Genomic DNA, 14,577 nt, shown 5'->3' on the forward strand with positions numbered 1-14,577 from the left:
CTGCATATTTTGAAAGTTATCAACTAATCTGTATTAGAAATTATCCTGTTTGTGTTCTACTTAACCGATTGTGTTGTCTTTGCCCAGCTTTTGAGGACCATGATAGTGCAATGGATGACCGCGACAGTGACTACCGCAGTGAAACTGGCAACAGACCTCCACGGTTCCACAACACCTCCCAGACAAATTCATCAGTGCACCAATACCCTATAGGACGCAGGGTCCTACATCAAACCTTGTCCAGGGAGTCTGACTCTATACAAAGCTATGAGCTAGACTATAGAGAAATGAGGGGGCGCAGGTAAACACACACCCACTCACAGACACGCTATTCTCTGCCCTCATCATTGCACTACCACTTGAGAATCATTTCTATTCATGCATGTGTGCCTTTTGTGCTGTGCGAGTGGCAAGAGAAAGATAATCCATTGATAAAGGTTTTGAAATACTTTTTTTTGGTTTACAAATACCACCACAGTCCCCTTTGAAAGCAGACGTGGTACGGCCTTAGATAGTTGTTCTGTAGCACATACAACACCTGTAGCATTACTGAATGCAGTAATTATTTCTGTTGTTGATATCATATTAAGTGTCTCATTTAACACTTTTAATCTGTTGCTTATACTAGTTGACAGATTGTCGGTTATAGAATTTTCATCATGTAAACAATTTAAGTTTTGACATGGGAAAACTAAAAAATCTCTGACAAAATCTGAGAAAAAGCTGTTACAGCCAACTAGCTAGCCTACCAAATAATAATACTGATATATACAAACAGCAAACTTTACATTTACTTTATTCAAGTGCACAAAAAAGAGGAACTTTTGCACAGTATAAAACAAAATAATATTCCTTCCACATTTATACTTGGCTTTTTTCATTTGCTTTCTATTTCTCTGAACACTTTCTTTACATGATCTGCTGCTTTTGTTTCATGTCTTGATTAATCTATCTTTCTTTCTTTTTCTTTGCATTGTGTTCCACTGCGTCCTGCATGGCACTTTATTTTTCTTGAATTCAGGCGATCAAACAGTAGGGTCGGAGTAAGAATAATCCCTGTTGACTCAGGAATGGGTGTGGAGGATTGGGAGAGTAAATATAAAGTGCCTGACTCAGTTGTCTTGGATGATTACTTGGACACTGAGCAGAAAATGTGGGAGGACGAAGATAAAAGCATCATCTACCGGATCAGTGACCACGCTTGTGAGCCCAAAGGTAGCAGGTTTTATCAGACAGTAGAATGTGATGCACTATCCCCTGACGATACAGAGGAACTGCATGGCAGTCCACACAGACAGAGGCGTGGCTTTGGTAGTGGAGAAGTACGGTTAGTTTATAAGGAAGCTGGCAGCTTTGAGGATGAATCATCCCCTCCTGAAATTGATATAATTCCCTCTGTCAAACAGCAACGACAGCAGACAGACAGAGAAGGTCTACTTTACAAGACCAGACTGTGGGCCAAAACTGCCTTAGAGGATACACTTGAGAGCTATGCAGCATTTCGTGAGGAGGAGGCTGCTCGGGAAGAGGCTGCAAGGATCAGGGGAAGGAGTGAATATGGCTCAGTTGGTTCAGATGAGATGCAGTATTCTTTTGGATCTGAGGAGGAATTAGATGAACTGACATTCACTGAGGGGGATGCTAGTTATGAATATGAAAGTTACTACTACCCTGGCAAGTATATATCAACTTTTGGAGGACAAGGCTATTCAAGCAAAGGGAGATCCAGTCATGGACAAGATCCTATTTTGTCTCCTGTAGAGGAGCCAAGTGATGAATACGTAGATGCAATAGATGAACTTCAGAGCTTAGTTCATTCAGTGTCTGAATACCTAGCTGTAAAAGAGGAGGAGATCAACAACTATGAAGCAATGCCTAAACCAATTAGAAGGAAACTTCCAGCACTTCCAACCGATGCTAAAGTTGTGCAACCGGGGGACAGTAATGAAATCAAACCTGAAGTTAAGGAGGACAGTGCTGTTGAACAGGGCATAGCTGGAGTAAAGAATGCCATGAGTTCATTATTCAGTACAATCACAGGATCAAAGTCTACAACTGAAGTGGAAGCCTCTGGCTCAACTCCACCACCACCACCACCACCACAGACAGACTCTGGCATTTCAAAACTACTCTCTTTTATTCCTAAAGCCAGTACTGAAGCCACAGAAACTTCTGGTACTACTGCAACAGAACCAAAAACCTCCCAAGCATCACCTCAACCTGAATCTGGCATTTCAAAGCTGCTTTCATTTATTCCCAAAAGTGGTGGTACTTCCCCCCCAGTAGCCATTGTTCCTCCTGCCACCCAGGAGCCTACAACAGAAAAAAAGTTTTCCCTTCAGTCTCTTTTGCCATTTCAATCCTCTGAATCTAGTCGGCAAGCTGACACTGATCAGGCATCAACACATGTTGGCACTGGGGCACAAGGCAGTGCAACCACTGCTAACCAATCCACGTCTGGGTTTGAATCCATGTTAGGAAGGCTTAGTCCTTTAAGACTTTTTTCTAGTGCCCCGCCATCTGGAGAGCCGTCACCTCAGCCATCAGAGCAAAGAAGTGCATCTGCTGCAAGCAATGAATCCCAGCAAGGGTCTGTAAACAGAGTCACAAGTGGAGAGGGCTCACAAACAGAGCGACAGTCATCAGGTGAGACAAGACCAGGTTCAGGAAGTGGATCAGTTGAACTTTTGCCAGATACTGGAAGTGGATCAATTGAGCTGTTGCAAGAAACGGGAAGTGGGTCAGTAGAGCTTCTTCCAGAGACAGAGTCCTCTGGTGAGCTACCTGATATACAGCAAAAAAGAACTTCTGCAATTTCTGAATCAAAACCTGAAAGCAGTTCAGAGGAAACAGGATTTTTTAGTCCTTTTAAGAAATCTCTTTCTACCCTCATATCAACAGCTCCTCCTGAAAATTCCTCGCAGACTGACACAAAGCCTGCGGAGGAGTCATTTTTAGGCAGCAAACTCAAAATTCCATTTTTCTCCTCTGAAAATATTTCCACAACAACCCCACCAAAAACTGAAGGAGGCGTGCTGTCAGGGATTCTAAAGTTTGCATCTGGTGATGATGCCAGTGCCCAACAAAAAAGTTCATCCCCAAGCCCTGCAAGAACTCCCTCTCCAAGTCGTGCTGCACTTCTTGAAAATGTTCCAAAAGGAAACACAGAAACTGGCTGGTTTTCAAACCTGTTTAAGGTAGCCCCAAGTGAACCTGCTAAGGAACCAGCAAAACCACAAGTGACTCCCACTGTAATGCTTACCAAACCTAGTGGTCAAACTGAGACACATACTGAACAAATGGTGCCTGAAAACACAGAGAGCACTGTCTGTAAAACAGAACATCTCTCTCAAGAGCAAACATTGTCTGAAAAAGATCCCCAGTGCAAGACAGATGTCCAACCTGAAACAGATGTCACAACTAAAGGTCATTCAATGCCTGAGGAACAAGCAAAATCACAACCACAAGCGTCACAGGCTCAAGGAATTCTTTCTGGATTGTTGAAACTAGGATCAACAGAAGATACGTCTTCTGACAAGATAACTCAGGGAAGGGGAGGCCATCCTCAACAAGGTGGCCTATTTTCCGGCCTATTTTCATCACCTTCCCAGTCTTCTCCCCAAACACAACAGACTTCTGCCACACAACAGTCAGGAGGACTGTTGTCTGGAATTTTAAAATTTGCCTCTGATAATGTTTCTACTCCTACAAATCAGTCACTGTCAGCATTACCAGGAGGGCAATCTGGTCAAATTATAACTCAAAGGCAAGGTCAACCTGCTGCTGGACAGCCACCTTCTGGAGGACTCTTATCTGGGCTCTTGAAAAAAGCTACAGACACAGTTACTGGGTCTCAGCCAACTCAGTCTAGTCAAGAGTCACAACCAGATGCAACTGACCATACAGCAAAAACTGAAGGATCTGAACAAAACTTGAGTCAAGGGACCACTCCTCCTACTCAGTCAACAGGGCTGTTGTCAGGATTGTTTAAATTAGGTTCAACTGAAGCACCTCCCCCTGTTAAAGGTCAACCTGACCACCACCTAAGACAACCTGAAGCCCCAGATCAACAACCAAACCAACAGCAACAGCCTGACCAAACAACAGAAAAACTACCTCCTAAAGCAACAGCAACAATGCCTCAATCTAGTGGATTGTTTGGGGGATTGTTGAAACTCACAGAAACCTCTTCCCAGCCGCCAAAAGGACCTCTGGTTACGCAATCTACGCAATCAAATGAGCAATCGGGTAACATGTTGTCAGGACTTTTTAACAAGATTGTGGAACCCAATCCTACTCCATCTCATCTACAGTCAGAGTCAGGGGCTCAAGAGACTAAACCACAACCAGTGCAAGCACCTCCTCAACAAGGAGGCTTCTTCTCTGGTCTTTTTGGAATTGGGGCCCAAGACTCTGCTCCTGCAAACAAAGCCCAGCTCTCACAAAACCAGCAACATAGCAGCCCATCCAGGCACCAACCTAGTCAGCAACTGGGCAAACAAAACCTACAACAGCAAAACCAAGTCCCTCCACAACAGCCCCCCAGTAATGCAGGGATGCTCACTGGATTATTAAACAAAATTGCAGATGCAGGCAACCCACAGTCTGCAGTGGGGACTCAACCAGAGCACCAACAGGCGCAAAGAGCAGGCCCTAAGACAACCCAGCAACCACCTAATCAACAGGGAGGCTTCTTCTCTGGGCTATTTTCAGCAGGTCCCACTCCTCTTGCACAGCAGCAGCCAAACCAGCAGCAACCCCAACATGGTAACAGACAGCCTCTGAGGAGGCAAAACCAGATTCCTCCACAGCCTGCTGCATCTGCTCCAGAGCCACAGCAAGGTGGCCTATTGTCAGGCCTTTTTAACAAGTTAGCATCTACAGATAATGCACAACAACAGGCCACCCCACAGACTGGGTCTCAACAGGGTAATAAACCAAACATTCTAGGACCTGCTCATTCTACAGGTCAACAATCGTCTCAACCAAGTCAGCAAGGAGGATTCTTGTCTGGTCTTTTTGGTCAGACCTCACCTCAACAGCAGCAACAGCCTGGCAAAATGGCAAGTCCTCAGCATACAGCAACCCAACAACCTAGTCAAAGTGGAGGCTTGCTTTCAGGTATTCTGAAGCTTGCATCAGGTGAAAATGTACCAGAGGAACAGCAGTCACCTCAACCTGCTCAGGCAAGTCAACCATCTGTTAAATCAGGGCAAAATCCGTCCCAGTCTGAATCAGGGGGATTATTTTCAGGCCTGATGAATAAAATTTCAGGTACCATTGAGCAGTCACCGTCACCGTCTGATCCGGCGAATCTTCAAACAACACAGCAACAACATCAGCCACGTGCAGGACAGGGACGACCACAGATTCAGAGAACCAAACCAGTAGAGATGCATTCCTCCCAAGATGTGGCCACAGATAAAGATTTAAAAGGTCCAGCTCAAAAAGGTTTCCTGTCAGGTCTTTTTAATGTCACGGAGGAGCCATCATCAAAGACACAGCAGCTATCAACCCCTCAGCTTGAGAAGGACGAACCCAAAACCAGCACAAGTAGCGCATCTCCTGGTTTGTTATCCAACATTTTCAAAACAGAACCATGTGACAGCACCAGTTCGGCTCTTGGAAAGGAACCTGGAAAAGGCCTTCTTGATCGTTTACTACCAAAGAGTAAGGAGGAAATTCCTTCAAGTACAGCAACACTCACAACTGCTGGCGTTATATCTACTTCAGTTGTTGATACCCCTAAAGAGCCTTTGCAATCCCAGATTCAGCAAAATCCTACAATTTCCTCAACTGAACGTTATCTTGAGGAAATTCAGCGTCTCTTGTATGGGACAGAACATGAGTATGGTTACAAGGATCTTTTATACAACTTTACAGAGCATGGTGTTATTCCTCCAGAGCTCTATGAGCATCAGTGTCTCATAGAAGCTCTTCTGTGGCAACAACTCAATGATTATGCCCTTGCTGAAGCACTTGCCACTCAAGTTCAGGAATGCTCCCAGGCATGCCAAGGGCATATACCACCAAAAGTTAGAGCACCTCAATACGAGAATAACATATGGTTGAATCCTATAGAAATGAACATCAGTAATTTTAATGTACCCTCACATCCTTGGGGGGATGCTGCTGCCCAGCTTTTTGAGAGCAGAAATCGCTTTCTCGAGCCAGATGAAGATCTTGTTTTGTTTGATATGAGTTGCCGAGATAAGAAACCATGGAGTAGCTGTGACCATTTGAATGATCTTGACAGGAAAAGAAAACCTTGGATTGTTGGAGGTAGTGCTCTAAATTTGTCCATGGGAAAAACAAAGACACGGTTAAGTAGATGTCAGTCACTTACAGAATGCAATGTACAGGAATTCAACAAAGTAGTGGGGAAAAATGGTGTTAATAGTGATTTAAAAGATGATGACATTGGTTTGAAATCAGCAACTGAGTTTTTGAAACGACTTGCCACAAAAAAAGGTCCAATGGATTTAACACATGGTGCTATGGATTTAAGCAGGTCTGCAGGAGCTACAGGGGATGCAGATGATGAAATGCTCTTTGAGGATTCTGAGTGGTATCAGCAATGGCTTTCTCTATTGGAGCAAGGGTTATGGTGGCCAGCTGAGGCTGGGGACTGTGGATATTATGTTTATACTGATGAGGAATACATTTATTCCCTTTTGACTGACAGAGCTGGTAGGCACCTCTATGCATGTGCTGCGCCAGAGGATGTACAAGCTCTAGAAAATATCACTGAAAATATTGCTTACATTCTGAAACAAAAAGAAAAGGACAAAGTGACCCTTTGTGGTTTTAAAATCCCCCTCTGCAGTGAAGGCGAAGGCTTCTGGATTCCATGCCAGCAACAGAATAAATCAGTGCTTTCAGATGCACCCATAGACCTAACTTCCGCTTTTAGAAAAGGAGAAAAAATAATGAATATGAATTTGGAAAGCTTCTCTCAAATGTTTCAGGAATCTATATCTTATCAAGCAGATCAGCCTGTAGACTTTACTGTGTACAAGCTTAAGAAGATCAAGGTGGAATCAGTACAAAATGATTATAGTTGTCCAGAGGAGCCAATGGAGGCAGCTGATCTTACTTTAAAGTCACTGAAAGGAGGACATGGAGGGCCATACTGGAAGAATCAGGGGATAAAAGATGTGCTTACACTGTCACCTGCACCTTCTCCAAGGTGCTATTCAAAACAAAGCTCTCCAAACAGACATTACCCAATTCCTGAAATCACCATTGCACATGTAGGTGATACACCTGCAGACCAAACAAGACAAAAGTCAAGCTCCATATTTTCAGCTACTGGAGGAATCACTGAAATGTCTCCTAACACTGCAAGTAAAGCTGATACACTGCCATCCTCAACACCTACTGCATCACCATCAGTGACTAGCAAGGTTCCTGAGACTCCATCTGCTTCAAAAATACCAGGATCTGTACCGTTGGGAAGAAAACTGCCTACACCTCCAACTGTTACTCAAGTCTCCTCAGGTCTTTCAGCACAGACAACTTCAGTTAGTACTTCACCCACTACGTCTACGACAGCTGTGGCTGTGCCTTCTGTCTCTCCACAGAGACCCCTGCTTGCAAGGCAGACATCTCAGGTAGAAAAACCCAGAGAAATTTCACAAGGAAATAAGACTACATTCACAGGGGTGTGTGACATTAGCAAAGTAAGCAGACCTTTAACAGTGGACAAAACATCTTCCCCTTCTCAAAAGCAGTCACAAGATTCATCTCAGGTATTTACACCTCAGTTACATATACTTAATGAAAGCACAATTACATGTAATGAAGCCAGTCTTTACAACAAAATTCATACATTTGGGACGCCTATTGGACCTCAAATAGGCAATAAAGTCCTAGATTTTTCTGCCACAATTAATAAAAACAAAAATATGAAACAAAAAGATGCCAATTTAGAATCTACACAAAAAGATGAAGTAGTTGACTGTACAAAGTACAAGTTGAAAAGATTTAAAGAGAAACAGCAGATGGATACTGATGCAAATATGGACTTGACTGACAAGACCACAATTGCTATAGATCTTACCAATCAGAATGAGGAAGAAGTCGAATGGCCTAATTCAGAATATCCCACTCAGGGCACATTACAGCAAAGTCCAACAGTTTCAATTCTGAGAACAGTTTCTCACACAAACTATAGGCCAGTTGATCAAAACAACAAATCAGTGAGTAGATCGTCCGTTCCAGAGATCAGAGTTGACCATACCTCCTCTACAAAGCATATCCAAAGACCACTAGCCTCCCCTACATCTATAACTGAGACAAACCAAACTGCTTGTACAGCCTCTTGCAAAAGTGCCATACACATTTCATCGAAACTGTCTCTTACATCGTCTGATGAATTACCAAAGAGTTCTAACCCCTCTTCAATTTCTCATATTTCCTGTAAAGTGTCTAGCCTTGATAGAGATCTCAAACAACCTGCAGAAATGGATTCACTGCAATCTGTATGTACCTCACCCTTGGTAAGCCCTGTTATGAGAAAACCTGTGGACCCTCAGGGACAGCAACTGAATGCGTCAGTCAATGTGCACCTAAAGATGCAGCAAAGTCCACCAGTAATTGCAACTGGTTTTATACCGGTTGACAGTAAGAGAGCAATATTTACACCTTCTTCCTATCAGTTGACTGGAAAAGCTCAGCAATACCAGGAGACAACTGCACCAGCAAACTCAATAAAAGCTACATTAGATATGTCTGCCAAGACAACAACCCAGCAGACTCCGCAAACTGTTGAGAAAACAAAAGATCCTTTTTGTGAGGTACTGTCATTGACAAAGAGAAAACCATTACCTTCTGAGAAGACAAAAACAAGTTCTAGCCACCATGATTCAATTGACTTGTCATTTAGAGAAGAATCACCAGAGCTTCAGGTACAAACAACAGAGTATATTCATTCACTACCTGCTGAGGAATATTATTCTCATACTAGTACAGGTAATCAAGTAAAATGCTCTGTTAGGAAAGAGAAGATTCCATCTGGTAGTAGGAGGGCATTGTTACCAAGACAGCATTCCCTTTTGGGTCAGTCTTCTGAATCCCCTGAAATGTGTAAACCACTCCAGCAAGCCACAGCACCAGCTAACACAGTGAAGGCCACACTAGACATGACTTCTAAATCTTCTGCCAAATTAAAGGAGATGCTTCCGGAAGTAAGAACAGATGACGCTCTTACTGAAGCTATACCACTAACAAGAGGCAAGCCAAGTGCCCGAGAACTTGCACGAAAAAATTCTGTTGGTGTACCACTAGTTGTAAATATCCCTTCTCAAGAACCTCTTGGTGACATAAAGATCTGCTCCCCTGCAAATGCACAGCAGGAGTTTGAGAATAAGAATCACTGCCACTCAGATCAACAACAATCACGGGAGAGCCAACCTGCTGTCTTTTCACATCTAAATCACTCAACTTTGCAGTTTTCAGCCACTGATCAGGCACATCAGACATCCATTTCAACAAAACCTCTCACAGCTGCAGCACTGGATATGTCACCAAAGCCATCTCAAGCCACACTGAGAATAACAATGCCAGAATATGAGTCTACTCAAAGTGAAGCAATTTCACTTGTTAATAAGCCAAGTGCAAGAGCGATTGCCAGAAAAGATTCAGTTGGTGTTCCCCTGGTAGTTGATCCAGCACCACTGGAATCAACATGCCAGAAGCAACCTCAAACCTTAACCTGTGCGCAAAAACAACAAACCCTGGATAGAAACATTGTCCCTGTTGTGCATCAACCACTTCCTAGCTGTATGACAGTACAGTTCTCCACTTTAAGTGAGACCAATGATGTGTCACAGTCCATTTTCCAACCTTTTCCACTCTCTACAGCTCCGGCAAATTCTGTTAAATTCACATTAGATATGTCAACAAAGAAATGTAAATCAGACACAGTGCTTTACTCTTCAGATCCAGTTTCACTAGTAAGGACAAGGCCATCAAGCTTGGCATATTCTCAGAGAGATTATGTTGGTGTTCCACTAATTGTGGAAACACAACTCTCCCAGGAGCAACCTCAAAGGCAACAGACACCAGGAGGTTCACAAGAACAGATGCAGCAAGGATTTGTGCAAAGTATATCTCGAGAGATAGATCAAAGACCATCAGCACCTGCCAACTCCATCAAAAGTTTCCTAGACATGTCTCCAAAACCACAGCAGAAACAATCTGAAACAACTCCTAATATCTCGTCCACTGGAGCTGTGGCATTAATCGGAAACAGGGAAATTGTAACAAGGAGTGGTTCTGTTGGTGTACCTCTAATAGTGGAGCAACCTGCACATCAACAAGGAAGACAAGCCTTGAGTCAGGTTAACACAACTGAGACTCTACATAAGCAGATATCTACTTACCACAGAAATGAGGTCTTTTCTGGTTCAAGGAACACCTACAAGGACACACACCAACACAATAAGCCAGTGGACTTCTCTGCAAAAGACAGTCTAAATACAACTAACATTTCAAGTAATCACACTAAACCAGAGGATGGACAGCCCATGAATTTCACTAATAACAAAGCAAAGAAAGATATTTTTGAAAGAAGGCAAACTGGAAGGCAATTAGAAAATAAAACATCATTGGGTATTGTTGACCTAACTGTGGATCTTCAAAACAACACCACAATTATTGGTCACGAAGAGGCAAAGGATCTTTCCTCTCCCTACGTATCTTCTATGTCTCATAGTAGTCTTTACCATGAGAAGCATTATATACATTCACCCACTCCTAAGGAGTTCACAGAAAATGCACAATTTTCTCAAACTCAGGAGTCACTAATACATAGGGAATATTCCACTGATAAACAGAACACCGCCCAACCTGGAATACATAGCAGAATGCAGTCAGGAACAGGACTGAAGACTGCCCCAATGAATACTTCAGTTTCTACTTTGGTGCCTATTCAGAGTAGGATACACCCTCCTCAAAATATAGCTCCCCATGCCATGCAGGACACTGCATCTGCTACAATCTCACTAAACAGTGCATTTCCAAACACACCTCAGCAAACACAATCTTCAGTCCCACAACAGCAATACCAGGAAGCTTGTGTGGAATTAGGCTGGACTTCATCCATTGCTAGAGCTCCGCCGAGGACTCCAAAGTTGCAAAGACAAGATACAACTGTTCAGCATGACATGACCTTTAGACCCAAAATTCTTATCAAGCAGCCAACTGTGGACAGCCATGGGAGCATTGAGGAAAGCCCAACAGGAAGTGGAATAATGACAAGTAACGAACAGGCACTCCCTCCATTTTCTAGTCAGCAACTGTATGGTATATCCCAAATTGTTCCTACCCCACAATCTCAGCCATTGCCTGCTTTGATTATTCAGCAAGCACACGATAAAAACGGAACTAATACTTCTCTGGAATCTTTTGACATACATCCTGTGCAGAGCTGTGCCAGTACAGATTATTATGCAAAAGAACCTCTTCAAAACAGAAAACAACATGATTCAAGCCAATGCCCTGCCACTATTCAGCAATATCACACACCGACTGTATCCTTAAGTACTGTGGTTTCAATTGATCCTGTATCAGAGGTTAGTGCACTTATATCACAACCCACCACAAAACATGACCCTATGCCTGTAAAACAAGAAAAGAGTAGTTATCTGAACCAGGGCTTTGGAGCTGAAATGCAGAAAGGACCAGAGGTATCTATGACACCAGCAGGATCAACCCCTGTTAAGGGCTTGATTTCATTATTTAGTGGTTTAGGTTCACAATCATCTGTCAGTACAAAACCGGTTGCTGTAATGCCCCACCACAGTCAGAGTGTGTCTATACCTGTGGACCATAGGACACAAGTTACTCCAACACATACTCCTGTTGTCAGCCATGTTGCAGTTGCTCCTGATAAGAAAATTAGATCTGCATTAAGTGCATCTCTTGTGCACCGAGATGTTGAAGAGACAATTGCCCCAGCTACTCAAATGTCTGTTTTTTCAAGTTCTCTGCCTTGCACACCAGCACTTGTTAGTGACCAAAATAACTCTGCTTTTAAATTACCAGATGAAGATTATGAAGTGTCAAACACGGAAAGCCTTCTTAAATCTCCAACTACACAAGCAAAATCATTTTCTGAATCTAGCCCACTAACAATTGGTGAACTAGCTGCTTCTCCACAATCTGAATTATCCAAAAATCAATCTGCAACAGTAAAAGCAAGCCCAGCAAGAGATACACCAGGGGAAGAACCCCCCCCTCCTGAATCTTCACCAGCTCAACCACAAGTTACCATGACACCCAAAGGAATTCTAAGTAAAGGTGGATCAGTAGAATTTTCAGAAACATTGTCAGAGGTTATATCTAAAGCAATTACAAAAGACGTTTCTGCCATCACAGATTACATGGCTATATCAGAATCAGACGTGTCACAGCCGCAAGGTTCAGAGGAGACCAAACAAACCATATCCACAGTCAATGTCAATGATAACAGTGAATATGGTGAGATATCTACTGTAGCTAAAACATCACAGGAGGAAATTAGTCACCCAAGGTCTATTTACATTGGCATTAATTGCTCAAATGTACCTCCTGTTGATACAGAAATTGAACCACCTGACCCACAACCATATGTTAGACTACCCCATATTTTTGTCTCAGCAGCAAGTTCACCAGAAGAAGAGACTATTGAACACAAGTTCAATGAATGTAGCAAACCTGAACTTCCAGAAGTCAGTGCTCCTAAAGATACCGGCCCCATCGCAGTAACACTACCAGACTGCAAGGAAATCAGTAGCACAGAGTCATTAATTGAATCAGAGCAGGTCAAGACCTACTCACCAGAGATGTCAGTTACACTGACTACAGCAGATGGTAAACATACAGATGAACCTGACTCACAGTACATCCCAACCAATATAAGCTCAACCATAAAAGCTACAGAAGCTGAAGTAAAAACAAATATCACTGAGGCTTGTGAACCACCACCTGAGCTGTCTTCCCAGGACAGAAAATCAACAGCTCCAGACATAACGCCACATGAAGTAATTAAGCCTCTCAGTGACCTGGCCTGCCAAGTTGAAAACACAACTTTAGTGCCAGAACCACCAGAAGATGCTGAAACTCTGGAAGAGATAGCCCACAAGGACAAAAGCACAACTTTAGATGTTGTATTGCCTGAAGAAGTTCACTCTCTGAAAGAATTACAGTCAGCCTCAGATGTAAAATCACTTGAAGGAGTCCAACAGCTACAGGAGAAAATTGAGAGGGAAGTCACCATACCTGCCTCTGAACCCAGTCCTGAACCCAAATCTCCCACAGAGGAAATCATAACTTCCAAAGAGAATAGCTTAGCTGCCAAGGTTGATCATCCTGAGGCTGAACAGACTAATGAGCAACCAGGAAAAGGCTTATTTTCTATGTTTAGTGGCTCCACTGTAACCCCACAGCAGACATCCTCCCAAAGTGGAATATCCATACTTGGTGGCATTCTTCCTGACTCATCTACCAAAAATACTCCTGGCATAGGGTTACTCTCAATGCTTGGGGGGTCAAATGCCCCATCTTCACCTGAATCCAAAGACCCACCACCCCTGTCAACCCCACAAGATACCCAGGGGAAAGGTTTATTCTCTATGTTTGGTGGATCCAGTAGTCAGCCACCATCTGCCCCAAGAGGTCCAACTGGTGTAAGTGTGCGACCTAGAGGTCCCCCACCCAAAGAACCTCCAGGCAAAGGACTGTTTTCCATGTTTGGTGCATCTGCACCCCAGCAACCACCCAGTCCCAGAGGTCATCCTGGGGATAATGCCACACCAAGAGGACCTTCCACTGGCTCTTCTATATTTGGTGGCATTCTCCCAGGTTCTACTACACATAAAGAAACCCCTGGATCAGGTTTGTTTTCCAAGTTTGGAGGTCTTAGTGCCCAGCCCCAAACTGGACCTAGAGTAACCCCAACAGGACCCAGAAGTTCAGAGCCCCCAGGAAAAGGACTGTTCACTATGTTTGGTGTACAAAACCAACAAGCATCAGAAGCACATCCTGCAGCTTCTAAACCACCTGAATCAGAGGGTGTTTTCAAAGTTTCCTCTGTGTTTTCACTTGGCGGAAGTTCAGATGGTAACAAATCTAAAACTGGGTTTGGCCTGTTTGGAATGTCTTTCATTGGGGAAACCAAGACAGAGCAAGAAATAATTGTTCCTGTGAAGGAGGAGATTGCCTTGGAACAAGTGAAACCTCCAGACACAAACAATTTTTCAAATAAAGCAACGGATTGCCTTGTTGAGGCCAAGAAAAATGTACCCTCTGGGCCTCCTTCTACATCATCAGTTAAGTCGGAACTCGAAGTAGAACGGGCATGCCAAGATGATCAAGATTCAACCTTGGACCCCACTGTTTCCAGAACAGATTCACATGCCTCAGATGTGGTTGAAGCTTCTATTACAGACAAAACAAATGTGAACAGTAATCTACCAGATGAAGAGACACTACTGGACCAACAGTCAGATATCCAAAAAGAATATAAAGAAATGAAAGATACAGTGGATACTGAAAAGCAAGTTGCTGAATCAGAAACAGATAATTTTGAAATTA

At 43.3% G+C, this 14,577-nt stretch overlaps 1 protein-coding gene across 1 annotated transcript in view; it reads left to right on the forward strand.

The window, feature by feature from the left end:
• LOC119891218 (protein unc-13 homolog B-like) overlaps nucleotides 1-14,577 on the forward strand; it is a 176,826-nt gene that overhangs the window by 53,895 nt on the left and 108,354 nt on the right. The window contains exon 8 of the mRNA XM_038702597.1: nucleotides 88-301. Coding sequence (XP_038558525.1) covers nucleotides 88-301 — 214 coding nt within the window. The remainder of the gene's footprint in view (nucleotides 1-87; nucleotides 302-14,577) is intronic.

This window comes from Micropterus salmoides, unplaced genomic scaffold (genome assembly GCF_014851395.1).
Source record: "Micropterus salmoides isolate LMB-PRFRI ecotype aquatic unplaced genomic scaffold, ASM1485139v1 Ms_hic_scaffold_7, whole genome shotgun sequence".
NCBI classification, from domain to species: Eukaryota; Metazoa; Chordata; class Actinopteri; order Centrarchiformes; family Centrarchidae; genus Micropterus; species Micropterus salmoides.